At 45.7% G+C, this 22,562-nt stretch overlaps 1 protein-coding gene across 6 annotated transcripts in view; it reads left to right on the forward strand.

The window, feature by feature from the left end:
* Nucleotides 1-21,800, forward strand: part of LOC311514159 (uncharacterized protein) — a 26,616-nt gene extending 4,816 nt beyond the window's left edge. The window contains exons 1-5 of one of the 6 annotated variants that reach the window (XM_084616586.1): nucleotides 4,479-5,054; nucleotides 6,411-6,492; nucleotides 10,137-10,263; nucleotides 15,727-15,840; nucleotides 16,208-21,800. In XM_084616586.1, the coding sequence (XP_084472712.1) occupies nucleotides 6,469-6,492; nucleotides 10,137-10,263; nucleotides 15,727-15,840; nucleotides 16,208-17,850 (1,908 nt within the window). In that variant the 5' untranslated portion in view covers nucleotides 4,479-5,054; nucleotides 6,411-6,468 and the 3' untranslated portion in view covers nucleotides 17,851-21,800. Of the gene's footprint in view, nucleotides 1-4,478; nucleotides 5,055-5,108; nucleotides 6,493-9,832; nucleotides 9,912-10,136; nucleotides 10,264-15,726; nucleotides 15,841-16,207 lie in introns of those variants that run through there. The other 5 variants (XM_084616585.1, XM_084616583.1, XM_084616584.1 and 2 more) reach the window with 5 other exon arrangements.
* Nucleotides 21,801-22,562: the final 762 nt, after the last annotated feature.

A 22,562-nucleotide genomic window follows, 5' to 3' on the forward strand; every position in this document is an offset into this window, starting at 1 on the left:
CTGCATCACATTGGCAACTCCTAATTATCCTGTGATCAACCAATACACCTAGGTCTTTCTTCTCCTCTGTCACTTCCAACTGATAAATCCCCAGTTTATTGCAAAAATTCTTCTTGTTAGTCCCTAAGTGCATAATTTTGCACTATTAATTTTCATCCCATTTTCTATTACTCCAGCTTTCAAGGTCATGCAGATCTTCTTGGATGATATTCCCGTCCTCCTCCAGGTTGGCAATCCCTCCCAGCTTTGTGTGTCACCCCCACTTTTTGTGCCAAGGTCACGAATAAAAATGTTGAATAAGATTTGGTCCCAAGACTGATCTCTGAGGAACTCCACTTGTAACCTTCCTCCAGCCTGACAACTCACCGTTCAGTATGACTCCTTGTAGTCTCCCCTGTAACCAATTCCTTATCAACCTTTCAGTTCTCATATTAATCTCCATCTTCTCCAATGTAAAGAATAGTTTCCCATGTGGAACTGTATCAAATGCCTTACTGATATCCAGATAGATGAGAGCTACTGCATTTCCTTTGTCCAAAAAATTAGTTCCCCTCTCACAGAAGGAGATCAGGTTTTCCTGGCACGATCTACCTTTTGTAACACCATGTTTTATTTATTTATAGTGCTGAAGGCTAGAAGGAACTGTTAGCAATAGGCTGAGAGTGGTCACATGGAAGTGGGGGAAGGGATGGCAGACATCGTGGAGGTGGGGGAAAGGGATGTGATGTTGGAGGTGTATCTGGGATTGTGTTTTGTAGGAGTCCATGTCTCTGCTCCCTTTGGCCGTGGTGCCTTCCGTACCAAAGCAGCATGTCAGCAGAGCAGATGCACACCATAGCTCCATCTGGAACATGCGGCATTCACTGCCAGATGGGATGGGTGATTTTTCAGGGGCCCAGCTTGTTATGCCTGCCTTGGGTGGATTCAGTTGGACGGGGGTCTGGGGCTCTGATAGTTTGGGATGTTCCCTTTTTGCGTAGTCAGTTCTTTCCCTTTGTTGTTTTACCCCCACCTGTGCCCGAAGCCACTCTCTTCTTAACTTGCTTTGGTTATTTCAGTTCCAGTTTTTAAATGGGATCTAGTAATTGCAAAGCTGCATGAAAGATAAACCAAACAGAACCATTTGAATTTTGGCACATAGCTGGTAGGACTATACCTAGTGAAGGTACGCTGTAATTACCTGGTTACCGATAGCATTTTCTGGTGGGGTGGATAAAGCAATGTCAAAGAGCCAAACGTGCTTTTTAGGGGCAAAGGGGCTCATCAGGTGTTTGCTCTCTAGGGAGCATGTCACCGGCCAGGGCTTGCAGACTTTCAGGAGTCGTACGCTGGATTGTATTTAGTAATCTCAAAATAAAAGGTTAAGATGGCTGGTTCACAATAGCCAATGAAATCTTGGAAACAATTATGCAAATAGATATCAATGCTATTAGAACACCATGGTATTAATGCTGATTCAAAAGCGAAAATAAAATTTTGAGATAAACGCATGAGAAATGAACTGAGCCCTAATTTCCACGTGTTAATGCCTGAAATTTTGACACTCGCTCACACCATCTTTTTTGTTTTTTAAAACGGATGCACAACACACAGTCAAGTTAATTAAAGCACACCAGTTATTGACTGCTTTGTGTTGCATAAACATCTAATTAAGCACCTAATTAAAACTGTACCACTGTAAGTGGAAATGCATCAACACAGCTTAGCTCCAATGTGTTTAAATGTGAATGAAAAGTTTCTAAGCTAAATACATGGCAGGATGGTAAACGGGGGAAAATATACAGAAGTGCCTCTACCCAGTCCTGTTAACTTCTTGTCCCAACCCCCCGTGAGTTCTGGCCTCCTGGTCAGCTCAGCTCCCAGTCCATGTTGATTTCACTCTACACACACAGATGAAAAAAATATTTATATAGGTAAAATACAGAAATGCTTCTGGAGATATTCAAGTTTGATTGAAGGATATTTACACTGTATATTTTGCATGTGACGTTGACAATTTGTGTTTGAACCATTATAAAGATTTGGCTTTTTGAATCTCAACATTTACTGAAATTAAATAATTGTTGTCTGACCACCCTCATAACTTCCCACAACGCTGAACATTGAAATTGTAAACATTGAAAAAAGGGCTTAAAAATAAATACTCATATCATCATTTGAAATCTGAAAAAAAAAAATTGGCAAAATGAATTTTGCGAAACCCACTTAACAGCAATCGCAATGTGCTAGGGGATGGAAATTCACAGCTAAGGCACCCAACCTTAATTCTGCCCTGTAGTGACTCCAGTTAATCACCATGGGCTAAGAATAAGGCATTTTACTCTATAAAGTTCCAGATTAGTTTATACTGATTTGTAAAGACACATGAGATCTTTCTCTCAGGGTATCAACTTCACTGCGTTGTTTCTTTTATTGGTAATTCCCAAAAGTCAATAAATAAATACCATTCTATCAGTTATGAAGTGGCTGTTTCAGATTTCTGGCGAGTGTCTCCTATTTTGCGCTAGGGGCCAGGTCCTTAGAGCGACGGGACCTTGGTTTCATTTTAACTTGTGCATGCTCAGCAGTTTCTGGAATTTGGTTCAAAGTATTTACATGTTTCCCTGGCCTGTTCTTGAAAGTGTTGCTATAGAAAGTGAGGAGGGGCAGAAATTCACTGCAGGATGAGGAGCTGAGTCTCTTCGGCATTTATAGCTCATCGGAAGGAGGACCGGGATTGTTGGGTGTCTGATGATTTAATAATAAACACACACATATCATAGTTCGTAATGAATTTTCACCTTCTAATTCCCATAACCTACTAATTTTCCCTGGCTGCCCCCGGCAGTCTGGGGCGGAAGTACTGGTAAACTCCTTTGGCCAGTGTGGAACCTAAGGCACAAGGATCTTTCAGTGGCTGGCTCAAAGTCACCCAGAGTGAAATTCACTTCACTGGATAAATCCCTAGTTGCTGGTCTCTGCAGAGCAGTGAGGAGGTGAATTCCATCCCCCATTCCTGGGCATGGACCCCCCTCACCCACACTCTTCACCCCAATCTCAGACACGACCCCAGCCTTCCCTTGCAGTGATGGACCCACTTGATGCTGCCAGAGCCATCTACCATGGGACCTAGAGGGGGCAGAGGCTCCAGAACTGCTACCACACTCCTCATGCTGTACTGGAGTTGCCCTGGCTTTCCAGTCTGCAGATGGGTCTAGTTGTTTGGGGACCCCACCCATGCACCCACCACACATGAAGGTGGTCCCTCATATAGGACACAAGCATACCCAGGGGGCAGAAGGGATATGTAGTTTCTTCCAGGGGCTTGAAAATGTTTGGTTAAAAGTCCTGAACTCTGTCTTCCTGTTTGTCTTCTTCTGCCACTTTCAGATCTCTTGGAGAGACCCAGGTGGGTCTAGGTTTAAGAACCTATTAAAATACCTCTCTTTGATATCCTGTGACCAGCATGGCTTTTCCCTTTGTACCCCCTCCCACTCTCACCTCCCCCTCAGCTGAGACTGTCCCATGTGATGGGAAAATAAGGGAGTTCAGTCCTGTCACTGGATTGGGTCTTGCCAGCACTATCAGGAGAGAAAGCCTGTGTGCATTAATGACAGCGGCAGCTCTGGGACTCGGAGACATAGGGCGAAGAGATGGGAGTGAGCAGGTGATGTTTGTGCAGGTTGTGAGTAACTCATGTGGGAATTCTGCGCCACTGCGTACGCACAGAATTCACCTCCAGTGCAGAATTTTATTTATTTGTTTGTTTATTTTGGATGAAGAAAATACATTGTCCCCGAGAAGTGCTGCAGTTCTGCCATTCGCCCACCACAGGCCCCCGTGGCACCAGAACAGAGAGCAGGGTTCTTCTTGGTGGGAAATTGTTGCCCTGAGCTATACCCCAAATGGGAAGAGAGTTAGTGGGTGCAACTTGGGAGAGTCCTGAGACACCGGTAGCCTCTGGGGGTGGGGACAGAGTGGTCGTTCTCTACTCGCAAGAGGGTGTGGAAGGGGCACAGGAGGAGCGAGTGTCCCACATGGAGACTGACCTGCCCCCGGTCACCCAGTCCCAGCCGCTTCTGCCCCCCACCATACTCCAAACCTCTTCACCCCTCCAACTATCAGCTGCCAGTCTTCCCGCACTGCTACCACTTCCTGACTGGCAGAGAATCTCTAAGCCGGGGGGGGGGGGTAGGGGGGCAAACTTTTTGGCCCGACAGCCACATCTGGGTGGGGAAATTGTACGCAGGGCCATGAATCTAGGGCTGGGGGTTGGGGTGTGGGAGGGAGTGCAGTGTGCAGGAAGGGGTTCAGGGCAAGGGGTTATGGTGCAGGAGGAGGCTCAGGGCAGTGGGTTGGGGTGCAGCAGGGGTAGAGCAGGTGCTCAAGGCAGGGTGTTGGGGTGCAGGAGGGGGTGTGGAGTACGGGGGGGCTCAGGGCAGGAGGTTGGGGTTTCAGGGTGCAGGAGGCGTTCGGCCCAGTGCCGCTTATCTTGAGCGGCTCCATGGTGGCTGCATCGTTTAGTGGGACTAAGGCAGGCTTCTTGCCTCCCCTGGCCCTGCACCACTCCCGGAAGTGGCCAGCATCTCCAGCAGTGGCTCCTGGCGGTGGGTTGGGGCTGCCCTCGCCAGTGGGTACCACCCCCAAAGATGTCATTGGCGCGGTTCCCCATTCCCGGCCAAAGGGAGCCGTGGGGAACGGTGCCTGCAGGCGAGGGCAGTGAAAGCCAATTGTCTGAAGCCCCCTTTAGTCACTGACGAAGCAACATCCCAGATGGAAATAATAGAACTTTTGGAAGATTGAAATCCGTTCAGAAGGTAGAGGGGACCCTTACTTTCTGGAAATCTGTACCAAAGGTTAAATACCCCAGAGGTACAGCCCTGTAATTAATTTCGATGTTTCCCTCAACCTATATTTGCAAGTCTCTTTTCTCGACACTCAAACATGTGAAATCCAAGCACCGATCCATTTTGACAGACAGCCACTTAAGAGAACTGCTGCGTGTGAGCACAACTGAACACAAACCAAACTTCAAGGGAATTGTTGAAAGCAAGGATTGGCAGAAGTCCCACTAAGTAAAAGATTAAGTTATTATTGTTTACTATACATTATATAAGTTGATAATGTATGTGTGTGCATATATACACACACACACGTGTATAATCGTTATATATGAATGAGGCTCTTTGGCAATGTACATTGGTAAATTCTGGCTCCTTCAAAGGCTCAGGTTTGCCACCCGTGATCTAGACCGTCACGGACAGGTGTTTGTCCATCCTGCTCTTAAATATCCCAAATGATGGAGATTCCACAACCTCGCTAGGCAATTTATTCCAGTGCTTCACCACCCTGACAGTTAGGAAGTTTTTCCTAATGTTCAACCTAAACTGCCCTTGCTGCAATTTAAGCCCATTGCTTCTTGTCCTATCCGCAGAGGTTAAGAAGAACAATTTTTCTCCCTTCTTCTTGTAACAACCTTTTATGTACTTGAAAACTGTGATCATGTCCATTCTGTATTCTCTTCTCCGGACTGAACAAACCCAATTTTTGCAATCTTCCCTCACAGGTCGTGTTTTCTAGACCTTTAATCATTTTTGTTGCTCTTTTCTGGACTTTCTCCAATTTGTCCACATCTTTCCTGAAATGTGACACCCAGAACTGGACGCAGTACTCCAGTTGAGGCCTAATCAGCGTGGAGTAGAGTGGAAGAATTACTTCTTGTGTCTTGTTTCAGAGGGGTAGCTGTGTAAGTCTGTTTCAGAACAAACAACGAGGAGTCTTGTGGTCTGAAGAAGTGGGTCATAGCCCACGAAAGCTTATGCTCTAATAAATGTGTTAGTCTTTAAGGTGCCACAAGACTCCTCATTGTTCTTGTGTCTTGCTGACAATACTCCTGCTAATACATCCCAGAATGATGTTTGATTTTTTTGCCACAGCGTTACACTGTTGACTTATATTTAGCTTGTGATCCACTATGACTCCCAAATCCCTTTCCGCAGTGCTCCTTCCTAGTCATTTCCCATTTTGTATGTGTGCAACTGATTGTTCTTTCCTAAGTGGAGTACTTTGCATTTGTCCTTATTGAATTTCATCCTTTTTACTTTCAGACCATTTTTCCAGTTTGTCCAGATCATTTTGAATTTTAATCCTCTCCTCCAAAGCTCTTGCAACCCCTCCCAGCTTGATATTATCCGCAAACTTGATAAGTGTAATTGAGAGCCTCTGTTACGGGGAGGGTTTCACCATGTCTCACAGCGTTACACCCTGGTGGGAGGGGGCTAGACCTGTACTGGAATAAGGTCACTCTGTGCTTCACAGTGTGGCAGAACCTAGAATGTCCATTAGCAGGGAAAAATCCTGGGGGGAATTGGCTTGTGGAATGGACAAAAGCCCCGTCTGAATTCTCTCACATTCCCTTCTCGCCCTGGCAGGCTACAGAATAACGTCCACGTTTCACTCCAGATCATCCCATCCTCCCGGGGGAAGGAAATGGCTGCAATGGATCGGGCTCAGGTAAGGGATTATCAGGGAGCTGGTGGTGGGTTCTGCTTGGAGGGAGAGGAGCAGTAAATGCATAGGAGGGTGGGAGCTTCTCCTCTAGCAGGAAATATCTAGGGTTGAGAAAGGGAGGGGACAGGATGTGACAAATCTGCTGAGACTTTTGTAATCTTGGGAGTGATGGGTTGTCACCCCTGGAGTGCAGTTTGGGGGCTTCTGGGAACCACTGTGCCCTCTAACCCTCAAGGTGGGCTGGCCCTTCTCACACTGCTTTGCTGGAGTTTCAGCCAGCCTCTCCAGGCCCTCTTATCACCCAACATGACAGCAGGTGGCATCATATATCCACAAATCAGATGTCAAGAATTATAACATTCATAAACCAGTCGGAGAACACTTCAATCTCTCTGGTCACGCAATCACAGACATGAAGGTCGCTATCTTAAAACAAAAAAACTTCAAATCCAGACTCCAGCGAGAAACTGCTGAATTGGAATTCATTTGCAAATTGGATACTATTAATTTAGGCTTAAATAGAGACTTGGAGTGGCTAAGTCATTATGCAAGGTAGCCTGTTTCCTCTTGTTTTTTCCTACCCCCCCCCAGATGTTCTGGTTTAACTTGGATTTAAACTTGAAGAGTGGTCAGTTTGGATGAGCTATTACCAGCAGGAGAGTGAGTTTGTGTGTGTATGGGGGTGGGGGGGATGTGAGAAAACCTGGATTTGTGCAGGAAATAGCCCAACTTGATTGTCATGCACATTGTGTAAAGAGTTGTCACTTTGGATGGGCTATCACCAGCAGGAGAGTGAATTTGTGTGTGGGGGTGGAGGGTGAGAGAACCTGGATTTGTGCTGGAAATGGCCCACCTGATGATCACTTTAGATAAGCTATTACCAGCAGGACAGTGGGGTGGGAGGAGGTATTGGTTCATATTCTCTGTGTATATATAAAGTCTGCTGCAGTTTCCACGATATGCATCTGAGGAAGTGAGCTGTAGCTCACGAAAGCTGATGCTCAAATAAATTGGTTAGTCTCTAAGGTGCCACAAGTCCTCCTTTTTCTTTTTATATCCAACTAAGCTACCTGAGTGCTTTACCTAAGTCACTCAAGGACAGATAGAAGACAACAGCCAATTTCCCAGCTCCCCAGTTTTGCACCCATGCTGGAGTATAAACCCAGAATTATACTGTCTTCAACCGGACAGAGATCTGTACAATATAAACTCATGAATATAGTTTTCCTTCCCCTTGATTGTGGGAAAGAGCTGCACAACAAGCTTGTGTTAACCAAGCTGAGATTTTTTTCTCCTCAGACACTTCACTCAAAATACACTGGCTAAGATAAAGCATAAAACAAGATTATTAACTACAGAAAAATAGATTTTAAGTGATTATAACAGTTAGCAAACAGATCAAAGCAGAATACCTAGCAAATAAACAAAAATGCAAACTAAGCCTAGCATGCTAGATAGATAGGACATGAATTAGCAATTTGTCACCCTGACTGTTGATACAAGCAGTTCACCAAGTTTCCATACACAGGCTAGAAATCCCTTTAGCCTGGGACCAGCACTTCTGCCAGCTCAGTCTTTGTTCCTCAGGTGTTTCCAGGAGTTCTCTTGTGTGGGGAGTGAGGCCAAGAGATGATGTCACACCCCACATTCATATAGCTTTTCCATATGGTGGGAATCCTTTGTTCCAAAGTCACTTACCAGTCCACTTTGTGGAAAAATACAGGTACCAAAGTGGAGTTCAGTGTCATGTGGTCTGGTCGCATGCCCTGCTGAGTCATAGTAGCCATTACTCATAGGCTGGCAGAAGGCTATTCACTGGAAGGCTAAGCTATTCCATGGTCCATTATCTTTGTTGATGAGCCATCCTCACTTGTTGAGCTTCTTCGTTGTTGTACCTGAAAAGCTAGTTATGGGTATTACCCAGAGTGAGCACATTTGAAATGCAGATATATAGACAATATTGGTAACTCCAGATACAAACACGATACATGGACACAAAAAGGATAATCATATTCAGCAAATCATAACTTTTCCAATGACACCGCACATGACTCATCTTGTAAAAAATGCATCATAGTTATGTGCTAATCATATTATTATCATGCCATTATGCTGAATATGGGGTGTAGTGTCAGATTGAGCCTAATTTCAAGGCACAGGAGTTGGGAATGGAACTTCCCCTCTTTGTGGAACAAGAAATAACCCTCCAGCAAGGGCTGAGAAAACTTCCCAGACTCCCAGTGTTGGAGCCTGAATCTACTGACACTTGATTCGTTACCACCACCTCCAATCTTTGTGGCAACTGCAAACTTTATCAGTGATGTTTTTATATTCTCTTCTAGGTTATTGATAAGAATGTTAAATAGCACAGGGCCATGAACCAATCATTGCGGGAACCCACTAGAAATAAATCCACTTCACCATGGTTCCCCATTTACAATCACCGTTTTTAATCTATTTAATGTATGCCATGTTTGTTTAGTATCATTCTAGTTTTTTAGTCAAAATATTGTGCTGAACCAAGTCATATGCCTCATAGTATATGGTATATTACATCAATATATTACAAGTCTAGGTATATTACATCAATACTATTTGCTGCAGCCAAACTTTTGATCTCATCCAATAAGGATATCCCCAGTTAGTTTGATAGGATCTATTTTCTCTAAACCTTTGTTAACGGGTACTAATTATATTACCCTCCTTTTTTTCTTTATTAATGAAGTCAAGTATCAGCTGCTCCATTATCTTGTCCAGTATCGATGTCAGACTAACACTCTTGTAATTAGCTGGGTCATCTCTTTTACACTTTTTAAATATTGGCACAGCATTAGCTTTATTCCAGTCTTCTGGAATTTCCCCAGTGTTCCAAGTCCTAATTAAAATCAATATTAACAGTCCACCACACTCCTCCACCAGGTCATTTTAAAACTCTTGGAAACAAGTTATCTGGACCTGCTGATTTAAACATGTCTACCTTTAATAGCTGCTGTTTAACATCCTCGTGAGTTATTGTTGGAATGGAAAAAGTGTCGTCGTCAACATCTTATGATATGAGTTACAGCATCTGTTTTTCCCCAAATCCAGGAGAGAAACATTTATTGAACACTTTTACCTCTTCTGCATGATTTTTGATAATTCTGCCATTTCCATCTGCTAATGGACCACTGACATTGTTAGGATTGATTTTGTCCTTAATATACTTTTAATAACTTCCTTCTTATTTTCCTTGATTCGTCATTGATTTCTGATAGCTTCCCTTACCAATTTTCTACAATTCTGACCTTTTAATTTATAGTTTTTACTATTGACGTCCCCTGTCTTCCATGTATTTTATTTGGAGAGTGTTGGGATTCCTACCAGGGAGCCACCAGCAGGGTCCAGAGACAGCATCATCTCCTCTATCAAGCTCTGGGTAGTAGGTATGTGATAAATGTGAAGACCCTGCCTCCGTCTGTCAGCTGGGAGACACAAAGATTCTTTCTTTCTACCCTGTGAGGCATCCTGGCTGCTCTAAGCAAGATGGAGGTGGGACTCGGTTAACATGTGCCTCCCGGAGCATCCATTTACCTGGTGCTGCTGTTCCATGAATAGTGGGGTTGAGACTGGGGAAGCTGGTCCTGAGTGTGGGACTCTTGGTCTTTCAGGGGCTGGTGACTTTCAAGGAGGTGGCTGTGTATTTCACCAAGGGGGAATGGGCTCTGTTGGACCCCACTCAGAGAGCCCTCTACAGAGACGTCATGCAGGAGAACTATGAGACGGTGGTCTTGCTGGGTAAGGAGTCCTGTCCCCTCAGTTATTAGAAGCTCTGAAGAACCTGAGTAGTAATAACTTTATACCTTTATTTGTCATACAAGTTTTGACATGTTTCCTTGTCCCCCCTTTTTTTTGCCTCATCTCCCACCCACTAGTATAATTTTTTGGATATGTGCTTTTTGGTGCCATCAGTCATTTTAAAAATGCATTTAATGTATCCTTATTGGCTACATTAATAACTGTAGCTTTCCTGCCTTTTCCTCATTTTAAGAGGAAAATACGCTGCCTGTAGGATTCTAAATTGAGTAAATAGGTGTATGGCTCATGCATGGCTTGTGTGACAGTCAGATGAGCTCCTCTTTTGATAGGAGAGGGCATAGTGTTGCCGTTCAGGACCCCACGGGTGAAGGGAAAACAGAGCCATGGGAGGGGAGGAGAAGGGGAGGGAGGAGATAATCCTGGGGTGCCAGGAAATGGGGAGGGTGTGTCCAGGGTTAGAGCTAAGAAGTAGCAGGGAGGGAACACAAGAACTTCCCAAGGTGCCGGGAGGTGGTGCCCGCTGAGAGTAATGGGACGAAGGGGAGGGGGAGTGTGGAGGAAGGACACCCAGGAAGTAGGCTGGGTGGGTCAGTGGGAGGGAGGAGGGGTTTGGGGATCTAGAGCTGTGGGAGATCCCAGACCTTTAACCCCGAATCCCTACCCAGGCCTTGTTGGTTTAGAGCCTACACTCCAGTTTTATTTCTGTTCAGTTTCACTTCATTATACATTTTTTTCCCAAATATTTTTATTTTAACTCTTGACCTCCCTCTCTCACTCCTTACCCCCCTCCACAAATAACCTCCCTACCTCTATGCACAGCTTTCCTGGCCACCGATCCTGAGTCCTTGCTGCATTCCTTCTTCCCATAACAGGACCACTACCCAGGCACAAATGGGCACGTTGATGATGATGTGACAGGGTGGTGGTGTAGCCTGTACAATTTTTACACCTACGTATTGGGGTACAACTTGCCCTTGTCCATGGCTGCTCAGAGTTAATTGAGAAGATGAAATCTGGTGAAACACACAGAAGCTTGATTTAATACAGACAGTTATAACTGAAATCGTAGGCAAGGATCAAGTCACATAACGATTAGACTAAGGTAAGTATAGTAAAGAGGCTCTTGCACTGTGCATACTTCCAAGTTATGGACACCATTGGAAACAAAGATCGAGAGGCAAGGGAGACCATCAGAAGGGAGGCCCTCCTTCCGTTTACACTGTCTCGGGACCCAACAAAATGAAAAAATGGTAACTCGGAGAGGTATTTTATCCGCTTTCTTATGGTAATAGATGGCTATATACCATATCTGCTCCTTTACTCTGATTACAATAATGTCAATAGCTGCCCCAACCCATATGTGGCCTTTGGGAAGTCCATAATTAAGCATCAAGCATTAATACTCATGATTTACATCACTTATTTATTAATAATTCCAATCTATGAATTAGGTCCAACTGCTGAGATACTGCATGGCAACTTAATTGCTAAAGCCCCCACCCCAAACTTTCTTCTTTCAGAATCCTGTGGCATATTGCCCCTGTTTGTGGTTACTCGGTAGTCTCTCAAAATGAGGGTGCAAAATGTCTGACCTGGGATTCTGTCTTTAGGCCCATTCAGGTAAATCCCAGACTTTAGCATAACTACTCCCACAAAGCCTCAACCTAATATAAGGCCCTTAACCGTAGCAAGCTTAACAGCCCATTTATTTATGTTCACCTACTTTCCCCTCCATGCATGTTCCAAGCTAAAAAGCAATACTCTGATAATGACATTTTACCTCCAGTGAGCATAAAATTGCCAAAAATACATGAGACTAGGTCATAGATCATAAAATCAGTTTGGTGTCAACAGGAGTGAGAGTTTGGAGAGAGTCCTATCCCCCTGCTCTCCCCATCTGCAGCAGCCACAAGCTGTCTTCCCTGCAGGCTCCTTGGATCTTTGAGCCTGGCCCTCCTGTAGTTGCACGGCCCAGTTCTTGTTTCTTACATTCTCCTTTTCCGGAAGAATTAGAGGCTGTTTCTCCTGAATTTTAGTGTTTCATTCCCCAATCTTCTCCACGCACTGGGGGAGTTTAATTCTCCCTCCCATTACACCTGAGTCAGTAGATTTCACAATTCCCCACAATGTGCTTTTGCGATGTCACAGTTCTGGGGTAGCTAAGCCTTTGCCCTGCCTCCATGGTCTTGTTCAAGGAATGGCCTCTCAGGTATCAGGCCTCTAGCCAGCCCCTTTCTGTGGGTAGGGACCCACATGCCTCTCCTTTTTGACCAGGGTTTGAGGATTGCAGCTTATCATCCACTGTGTTCACTGGACTAACCTCCAGTTCCTGAGCTTTGCTTTCTCTCCAAGGGCAGTGAGCTGTGTGTGTTTGGTAGAGGTGGGAATTTTGGTGATACTTCTATCATGGCAATACGTACCTCAGTTTCCCTCTGTGATTGGTATTGCTATGATTAGAAAGAGCAGGAGACAGGAGGTGTTTTGTCACGTAACTGTCATGGGGTGATATGAATGGGTCATTAAGGACTGGCTGGAACCAACTTACATCAATGGAATACTGATCATTAATGATCTGGAGGATGGTGTGGATTGCATCCTCAGCAAGTTTGCAGATGACACTAACACTGGGAGGAGAGGTAGATAAGCTGGAGGGTAGGGATAGGATACAGAGGGCCCTAGACAAATTAGAGGATTGGACCAAAAGAAATCTGATGAGGTTCAACAAGGACAAGTGCAGAGTCCTACAGTTAGGACGGAAGAATGCCATGCACTACTACGAACCGAATGGCTCGGCAGCAGTTCTGCAGAAAAGGACCTTGGGGTTACAGCGGACGAGAAGCTGGAGATGAGTCAACAGTGTGCCCTTGTTGCCAAGAAGGCCAATGGTATTTTGGGATGTATAAGTAGGGGCATTGCCAGCAGATCGAGGGACGTGATCGTTCCCCTCTATTCGACACTGGTGAGGCCTCATCTGGAGTATTGTGTCCAGTTTTGGGCCCCACACTACAAGAAGGATGTGGGAAAATTGGAAAGAGTTCAGCGGAGGGCAACAAAAATGATTAGGGGACTGGAACACATGACTTACGAGGAGAGGCTGAGGGAACTGGGATTGTTTAGTCTGCAGAAGAGAAGAGTGAGGGGGGATTTGATAGCTGCTTTCAACTACCTGAAAGGGGGTTTCAGAGAGGATGGATCTAGACTGTTCTCAGTGGTAGCGGATGAGAGAACAAGGAGTAATGGTCTCAAGTTCCAGTGGGGGAGATTTAGGTTGGATATTAGGAAAAACTTTTTCACTAGGAGGGTGGTGAAACACTGGAATGGGTTACCTAGGGAGGTGGTGAAATCTCCTTCCTTAGAGGTTTTTAAGGCCTGGCTTGACAAAGCCCTGGCTGGGATGATTTAGTTGGGGATTGGTCCTGCTTTGAGCAGGGGGTTGGACTAGATGACCTCCTGAGGTCCCTTCCAACCCTGATATTCTATGATTCTATGACAGAGAGAAGGGAATAATAGTTCCCTGTCCATGGGAGGATCTCAGCTTGGCTGAGTGAAGCATACATGGACTTGTTATATTTTTGGGAGCAAGAAGAATTGGGCTCACAGACGCAGGGAGCTCTATAGAAGCGAAGGGAATGGACAGGCACAGTAAAAGAAAACCAAAGTGTTTTCTACACCAGCATGGCTCAAGAGCATTGGACTATATTGTCTTCTTCGCTTCTCTGTGCTAATGCAAGGACTTTCCAGTGCTGTGTTTTGGTTGACTAATAAACCCTGCTATGTTTTAAAAGTCTGCCCAATGTCACAGCAAAAACTTGCTCTGTGCATTGACTGAGGAACAGTCTCTGAAGAGGAGTGTCGTTCAGCAGGACCTGCTGGGCAGAGCTCACAGGTTGGAATAGGAGTGTTGAAGCCGGAGGCTCAGTCTCTGATGTTGAAGCTCCATGGCTCATCCTTGTGGAAGAGTGGGACCCCTTGGGGGTCTAGTGCACTCAAGGGGCACCTCCCAAGGAGTGTTTAAAAGCCAGGGCATTGCACAGATCCTATGGATCCATGACAGTGTCAGTGTGCCTTATGGGGAAAAGATATAAAACAAGAAAAGCATCTGAATACGTATTTACCATTGTCCCCTCATCAGTTCTCTTGGGAATCCCTGATAGTTTCCGAAGTATATTAAAACCTTCCTTAAAAGCTTACATCTTGGTTATCAGGTCATGTCAGTTTGTAGCCCAAAAAGACCCTCCTCAGTCAGCTCAAACTCAGCTGTTTCTCCCCAAAAAGTCTGTCGTCTTCAGTCTCCTGAAAGAGGTAAAATCAGTCACTACCCCTTTCTGCATGGGGCAAAGCTTCAAAAGCTGGAGAGCTGCATGCCCAGGCTTGAGATCTGGGGTTCATCACCCCGTAGTGACACCAGATTGCACAGGAAGCTCAGCCCTCCCTGGTATCATCTGGCCCATCTCAGCATCCTAGTCTGTGAAGTATTCATACTTGCAAGGGCTGCCTCAAATATACAGATAACAGTCATAACTCGTGGCAGTGTTTGCTGGCAATGAAAACCGAGTAATTGACAAATATGAACTATATATAATCCTTTAGAGGGTGAAAGTGCATTGGGGGGGAGGGGACAGGAGCCAGCTGTGTGGGGGAGGTGGGGCCCAAACACTGGGCATTGAGAGCCTAGAGCCAGCTGTGTGCTGGAGAGACGGGGCATGAACCAGCTGTGTGCAGGGGAGAGGTGCTGTGGATACGGCCGCGAGCAGCTGTGAGTGCCGTCCTCTCTGCAGCATGATGAGAGAGCCTGGCATCCCACTGCCGATCCCAGACTTGTATGAGGAGGGAAGAAATTGGCAGCAAGTCTCAACCGCAGCCAGCCTGTGCCCTGGGGAGGAGACGGGTGTCTCCAGGGAGAAATCTGAGGGATTGTGACCCTGCATGCCCCACCCACCCTCTGATCAGCAATTCCGGATATTAACAGTGATTCCAGAAACAAAGAGTAATTTCGGGAAAAAATGCAGTCCTAACGACAATTTCCGGAAAACACTGGCCCTGGTTGTAACATTAAATCCGATAATCTCAAGATCTAGGCCTGTGTTGATCAGATCTGTCACTCTGCCTTCACGGAGTTCACTCTGCTGGTGGGTTCTACCCCTTCCCCCATTCTGTGTCTGCCTTGTCTATTTAGATTGTAACTTCTTCAGGGCACGGGCCATCAATGCTTCTTGGTTTGTACTGTGCCTAGCAAAATGAGGACCCACTGTTAGTTGGCCCTTAGGCACTAAGGTAATGAATATGATTTATAATAATCATCTCCTGGCACTTTGAGCCAAGGAAGCCGGCCTTGGGATGTTACTACTTAAAAATGAGCTGGGCTTAAAAGCATGGAATATTCTTTGTGACAAGTATCTGACAAATTCCACTGACCTCCCTTGTTTTCTTTGCCTTGAGCAGGGTTTCCAGTTTCCAAATCTGATGTGATCTCGCAGCTGGAACGAGGGGAAGAGCCGTGGGTCCCAGACCTCCACGGCTCTGAGAAAGAAGTGCTCCTGAGAGCTGCCTGCGCAGGTGAGGAATTGATTAAACCAACCCCAAAACTGTCGGTGAGTACAGGAAACATTTGGGGGATGCCCTACAAAGATCTTGTGAGCTCTCCAAGTTCAGGATTGTTCCCTGCAGATGTGGAATCATTAGGCAGAGGTCACTCATGGCTTCCCACCTATCCTGACTGAAAACTGGCAACAGATTCCTCTCCAATCCCTCTTTCCCCTGAGAGTTCTGGTGAGATTCAGACCCAGAACTGATCCCTTCCTCTCTCTCCTCTGGGGAAGGGTTTGGGGAAAATAAGATCCTGATAGATTTGATCTCTCCCGCACATATTTTGGTTTGTTCACCCCTTTTTCCATTCCTCTCTCTGAGATTTCCTTTCTCTCAGGTGCAGGGAGTCACCTATGCCTGGATTCTCTCTGTCTCCCGTCAGGTGATGGGATGGTGAGTGAGAACAAGGAGAAACTCCAGCAGGAAGATGCTGAACAAGTATTACCACATGAGATGTTCTCAGGAGGCTCCAAAGGGAATATTTCCGGGAGTTGTGGACTCCCAGAAAAAGCAAAAGCCTGTGAGAGTCAGCACAGGCAAGAGGAAAACTTGAGTAGGCAGTCAGACCTTATTACATGCGAGAGAATCAACTTGGAAGAGACACGCTACACATGCCATGAGTGTGGGAAAAGTTTCAATGGGACCTCTGACCTTCTCACACATCAGAGAATCCACAGAGAAGAGAAACCCTACATGTGCTCTGACTGTGGGAAATGCTTCAGTCGGAGCTCAGCCCTTATCACACATCGCAGGATGCACTCAGGAGAGACACCTTACACGTGCTCTGAGTGCGGGAAACGCTTCCGTTATAGCTCAGGCCTTACCATACATCAGCGAATCCACACAGGAGAGAGGCCCTACACATGCTCTGAGTGCGGGAAGCGCTTCAGTCAGAGCTCACACCTTATCATACATCGTAGAATCCACACAGGAGAGACACGCTACACATGCCATGAGTGTGGGAAGTGCTTCAATCACAGGTCAAACTTTATCACACATTGGAGAACCCACACTGGAGAGAAACCCTACACCTGCTCTGAGTGTGGGAAAGGCTTCAGTCGGAGCTCAACCCTTACCATACATCAGCGAATCCACACAGGGGAGACGCCCTACACCTGCTCTGAGTGTGGGAAACACTTCAACCAGAGCTCAACCCTTACCATACATCAGCGAATCCACACAGGGGAGATGCCCTACGCATGCTCGGAGTGCGGGAAACGCTTCCGTTATAGCTCATACCTTATCTCACATCAGCGAATCCACACAGGAGATTTGCTGTACGTGTGCTCTGAGTGCGGGAAAAGCTTCAACCAGAGCTCGACCCTCATCTCACATCAGCGAATCCACACAGGAGAGATGCCCTACACGTGCTCTGAGTGCGGGAAAAGCTTCCGTTATAGCTCAGGCCTTACCATACATCAGAGAATCCACACAGGAGAGACGCCCTACACATGCTCTGAGTGCGGGAAAAGCTTCAATCGGAGGTCAAGCCTTATCACACATTGGAGAATCCACACAGGGGAGATGCCCTACACATGTTCCGAGTGCGGGAAAAGCTTCAGTCGGAGCTCACACCTTATCAGACATCAGACAATCCACACAGGAGACACGCCTTACACGTGCTCCGAGTGCGGGAAAAGCTTCAATCAGAGCTCAAACCTGATCACACATCAGAGGATCCACACAGGGGCGACGCCCTACACCTGCTCGGAGTGTGGGAAAAGCTTCAATCAGAGCTCAAACCTGATCACCCATCAGAGGATCCACACAGGGGAGACGCCCTTCACGTGCTCTGAGTGTGGGAAAAGCTTTAGTCTGCACTCTCACCTTATCACACATCGTAGGATCCACACAGGGGAGAAACCCTACACGTGCTCTGAGTGCGGGAAACGCTTCAATCGGAGCTCAAACCTTATCACACATCGGAGAATCCACACGGGAGAGACGCCCTCCACGTGCTCAAACTTCAATCGGAGCTAGTGTGACCAGACAGCCAATGTAAAAAATTGGGACAGGAGGTAGGGGGTGAATAGGAGCCTATATGAGAAAAAGACCCAAGAATTGGGACTGTCGCTATAAAATTGGGGCATCTGGTCACCCTAATCGTAGCTCAACCCTTATTAGACATCAGAAAATGCACATGAGAGAGAACTGTAACGAATGCCTTGACGAGGGCTGGCCAAAGATTTTTTTTTTTTTTTTTTTTACATCACATTTGCTAATTCCCACTTAGTGATCTGTGCACCATCTTCACCGTGGTCGCTCAGCTCCCCCAGATGAGTTGCCTGCTTCTGCCTTTTTGCAGCTCACCCTTCTTTGGGGTCAGTCCTGTGATCTTTTCTATGAACTCGTTTCCTTTTAAGTCGAAGGAGCGTGTGTCCCACCAGTCAGGAATGTTCATCAGCTCCAGGTGGGAGAGAGACGTTTGATCCCAACAAGCTACACTGAGGCAAAAACTAACCGTGCCGTACATCCACTAGGACTGTACATGGCGTTGGCTGCTCAAGTTAGTGATCTTGGTGTTAAAAGACAATTACAGTTGTCGTGCAGATGCAGCCGAGGTGCAGTGGTTGGCATTAGCTTTCCCCTTGACCTGACCTAAACTCCATCACTTTTCCTAGTCTTAACAAACCCTGAGCATCACGGTTATACTGTTCCCCCATTTAAAAACAATTGTTAGTCATCAAGTTCCACCTTCGGGAAAAAATTGTTTCATTCCCAATTCCAATTGCTCTGATGTTGCTTCACGTTTTGCTGGAGAGCAGATATTTTTACTACCGTTTTCCTCACTTCAATATATTTTAAGTATAACAAAGAGCAGGAACAGGGAAGGGCTAGGGAAAAATGTCATTTCCCCTCTGTAACAACAGAAGAACATAGGGTAAATCAGAGGGATTCCCCATCGCCATCCCAATCCCCCTGTTGTTCAATTGGTAAGGTCAATATTTCCCTAAAGGGCTGGGAAGAGGATTCCCTAGTAAATGATTTGGAACTAAGCAAAACACCCATTCATTTGCCTCCCAAAGCAGTTTTGGCCCAGGCCCTGCAGGAAGTTGCTCCTGAAGATCTCCCCTTCCTCATCAGGTGCATATTGCCTATTATTTGGGAAATACAATCCCTATCTAGGTAGAGATGGGGAAAAATGGAAGTGACATTTGTGTTCAGCTCACTCCTGGGAGATGCTGCAAAGGTGTAGGAAATGAAATCCATGAGGAATGTGATAGAGCTGCAGAAAGACACCTATTTTGAATACATACCTGACATTTGGTGTCTTACAGGGATTCTGAGATGCACCTGAATTTAGTCCCTAATTTAAATCTGTGCCATCAGATTAAAGAAACAAAAGGGCATATTTGGGGGAGTTATACCTCAGTATCGCTACTGGTATGTTGTGTGGTTGGTGAAGAATTCTACGCCAGAGCCGTGTAAAATTGCTACAACTAAGGTCAAAGATTTGACAAGAACCCGGGTAGAAATTGCAGGTACTCGTGGTTGATTTTTCACCCCAGAGATGGACGCTATGGTGACCTGTGGCCCAGGTAAACTGTTTTTAGAACGCTGCTCCCTAGTTAAGTGGCATTGATCACGGTCCTAAAGGATGCCATGATGAAATTGGGAACAACCGTCCTTTACCATTTGGATCCCAAGTTTCATGAAGCACAGAGAGAAACAGCGGATTCCTTCAGAGCCATGCCATGCCTATGGGTCCCAATCTGGCTGCCTTGTTGGACAAGAAGCACTTCCATGCTGGTTAAATGATGGTAGCCAATGGGGGAGTGTATCAGATTCCAAGTTCAGGCTGCAGGATCCATGAGTGCTGAGTCCCGAGTTTGTGGTTTGGTCCGTTAGTTTTGCTCTTGAGTCTAATGCATTTGTATCACTTCTCCACCTCTTGCTACTCTGGAAGATTAGAAAGTGTGAAAGTAGAGCACAGGTGGTTTTTCTCATGATGCAGCTTTCCCACATAGTGTGAGACCCCTTCCACCCACACTTCTGGGAGAAGACCCAGGGAGAAATGAACCCTCAGAAATGGAAGGCTCCTAGGTTATGGTAGAATGTGACTTCACATGAAGCTCATTGGGTGGAAATGGGAATTAAGAGAAAACTGCCCAAAAGGTTTATATTTTGTAATCTTTGAATAAATTCTCAGCGACAATGTAATTAAATATTAAGTTAATTAGTGTAAAGTAAGAGGCTGATTCTGTGAAAACTGTCAGTGTTACAATATAATTCAGGTTTTCTCCTAGTTCTCTCCCTGCTCCCTCCTACTATATCAGAAATGGTGGCTAATCCTGAAAAGTGAAACCTCACTCCGAAGGAATTAGAGTGGGGGGAACATATGAGAGAAATAGCATGTACGAAAATAGAGACGCAGTATAGACTGGAATGATTTCTATTTCAAATGGAATTTATTTTGATAAACTTTAAAATAAATTTTCTGTTAAGAGGAAAATTGCTCGAGAGAAGCTGTGGAAGCTTTTACCCAGTTAGAGGGGAACAGCCAGAGAGTTCCCCCGTTTGCTTGTTTGCTAAACAAAAACACATCAGGCAGGAGATGTCAGAATTTCAAATGGTGATGGATGCATGATGATTTATTTTTGCAACCAGTTATTTTTGTGGGTGCTGAGGCCCTTTTCCTTTTGAGGAGGCCAGCTGTTTGAGCCTAGCTGTTTAACCCTCAGACCTGGCCATGGAAACCTCCCCATTACTGGCCTTATGTTTCTTTCATGTTTAATACCTTTGGGGTTCGCACCTCCACACAACATGCGGTTTATGACAGCAGGTACTTTGAGAAAACTGCTGGGTTAAGCGGGGCTTTTTCAAACTGACATTGGCCCCAAACTCTGACTCACTTCAACTGGAGTGCGACACGTCTGTATTGAAGGATTCGTTCACAACTGATTTGCCCAGAGACCTCGGGGGAGGTGTGGTAAGGTAGAGTACGCTGGAATCTACAACAATAAAGGTAAGGGTGGAAGTCCTTCAGCTTTCAGATCAGCAAACATGTTGTGTTCACTCCCTCTGAAGCATCTGGCACTGGTCACTCTTAGGCTAGATGGACCATTGGTCTGACCTAGTGTAACCAGTCTTGCGTTCTATGTTATATAAGTCATCTAAGAGAGACTCACTGCCAGGATCCCAGGACTGATCCCTCTGGGGAATGAAACACAACATCGACAGGCTATGCAGCCTTCGCTAGTCTCCTTGTACCTGAAAAGCCTGCTAGGCCGACGTGTTGGACCATCTATTGCATTACCTGGTTCCTAAACTGCAGCTAGGGTTCCTACTCCAGGTGAATCCAAAGATGAAGAGCTACAGAGATCCAGCCCCTTGTAATCTTTGAAATTTATTTTCCTTTTTCAATTTTTGTCTATTGCTGTTTTTTTTATGAACATGGAGCCTTCCCAGCCCTTCTAGTAGATTAGGGAGTAACAGTGTGGCTCAGTTCATGTGAGTGTGTGAACACCTCTGAAATCTACACAGGGAAGATGCAAGAGGGCGAGGAGAAGTATTAACTACACAATAGTGAAAACTGAGGAGAAAACTGTAATTCACTTTGAGGTTGTGGTCTAAATATAAGCAATAATTTGGTTTCAGTATTGAAAAATTCAGCTGGCTAAATCTGGAATGCACTGCCTGGGTGAAAATCTCCCGTTGGGGTTTCGGCATCACTAAATATGCCCTTCTCTCCTTGGGTTGCTGTTTTTGGAATTATAAGCGTTGATTTTTCTGCTGTATTAATCTGATGGCTTGACTAAATTGATGACTTGATTCCAACCCAATATTCGGTTAACTCATTGATTTACTGATTTCACTTGAACTTTATCATTGTACTGTTTAACCCTTAGTTCGCTGAGTAGTATTTATAGTCATTTAGCCTTACTGATGTGTGTTCTTGGCTTTATTCATTCGTGTTAATAAAGCATGTAACTGGGATCTTGAGTAATTTCTTTCAATAAGCAACGGGGGCTGGCACTGAGGAGACTCGAAGCGGAGATCAGCCACTCCATGTCTGAGCCTTATCAGATTCCTCTAAATTAACACTTTGTTTCCCAAAGGGGAGCAAGGGAGGGGGCATTTATCTTTGTTCCAGCTGTGGCCGGGTGGGGAGGTAGAGCTCAGACCATTATGAAGGAAAGTAAGCTTCCCTACCCAGGTTTTCAGGAATTTGGGGAGAGGGTGCAGTGTGTCTGAGTAAGGAGAGATCAGTGAGGTGGGGCTGATCTGAGTAGGGCTCAGGGGTCTTGCTCTGCAGTCTCTGCCATGGCCATGCCCAATCCTTACCCCAGTCTGGTTTGCCCAGGGGTTGGGCCTCGTCAGGCCAAGACGGGGTTGGAGGTCTAGTTGGAAGGGCTTTAAAAGGTAATGGACAGCTTGTAGATTTCAGCCAGCAGGATGTCGGCAGAGTAAATGTGTGTGTGTTAATGGGACGTTGCTGAAAGAGGACAGGATGAAGGCGGTGCGGGCAACTGTAACTACATCTTCTGCTTCTCAGAAGCTTGAGTTTTCCAGATGTAGAGGTTCTGCAAGGGCCTGGTATTGCACCAGCCAACCTTAACTCTACATTAAGGGAGTGTTTTGCCCTTTAACTACCTCTCGGTATTAACGGGGCCATGAGGCTGACTCCAGAGCTAAATGCTTAGAAAGGAAACAATGAAACTCTCCATTGTTCATGACTCATCTTAAAAAAA

The sequence above is a fragment of the Lepidochelys olivacea genome (genome assembly GCF_965140295.1).
Source record: "Lepidochelys olivacea isolate rLepOli2 genome assembly, chromosome: 28".
NCBI classification, from domain to species: Eukaryota; Metazoa; Chordata; order Testudines; family Cheloniidae; genus Lepidochelys; species Lepidochelys olivacea.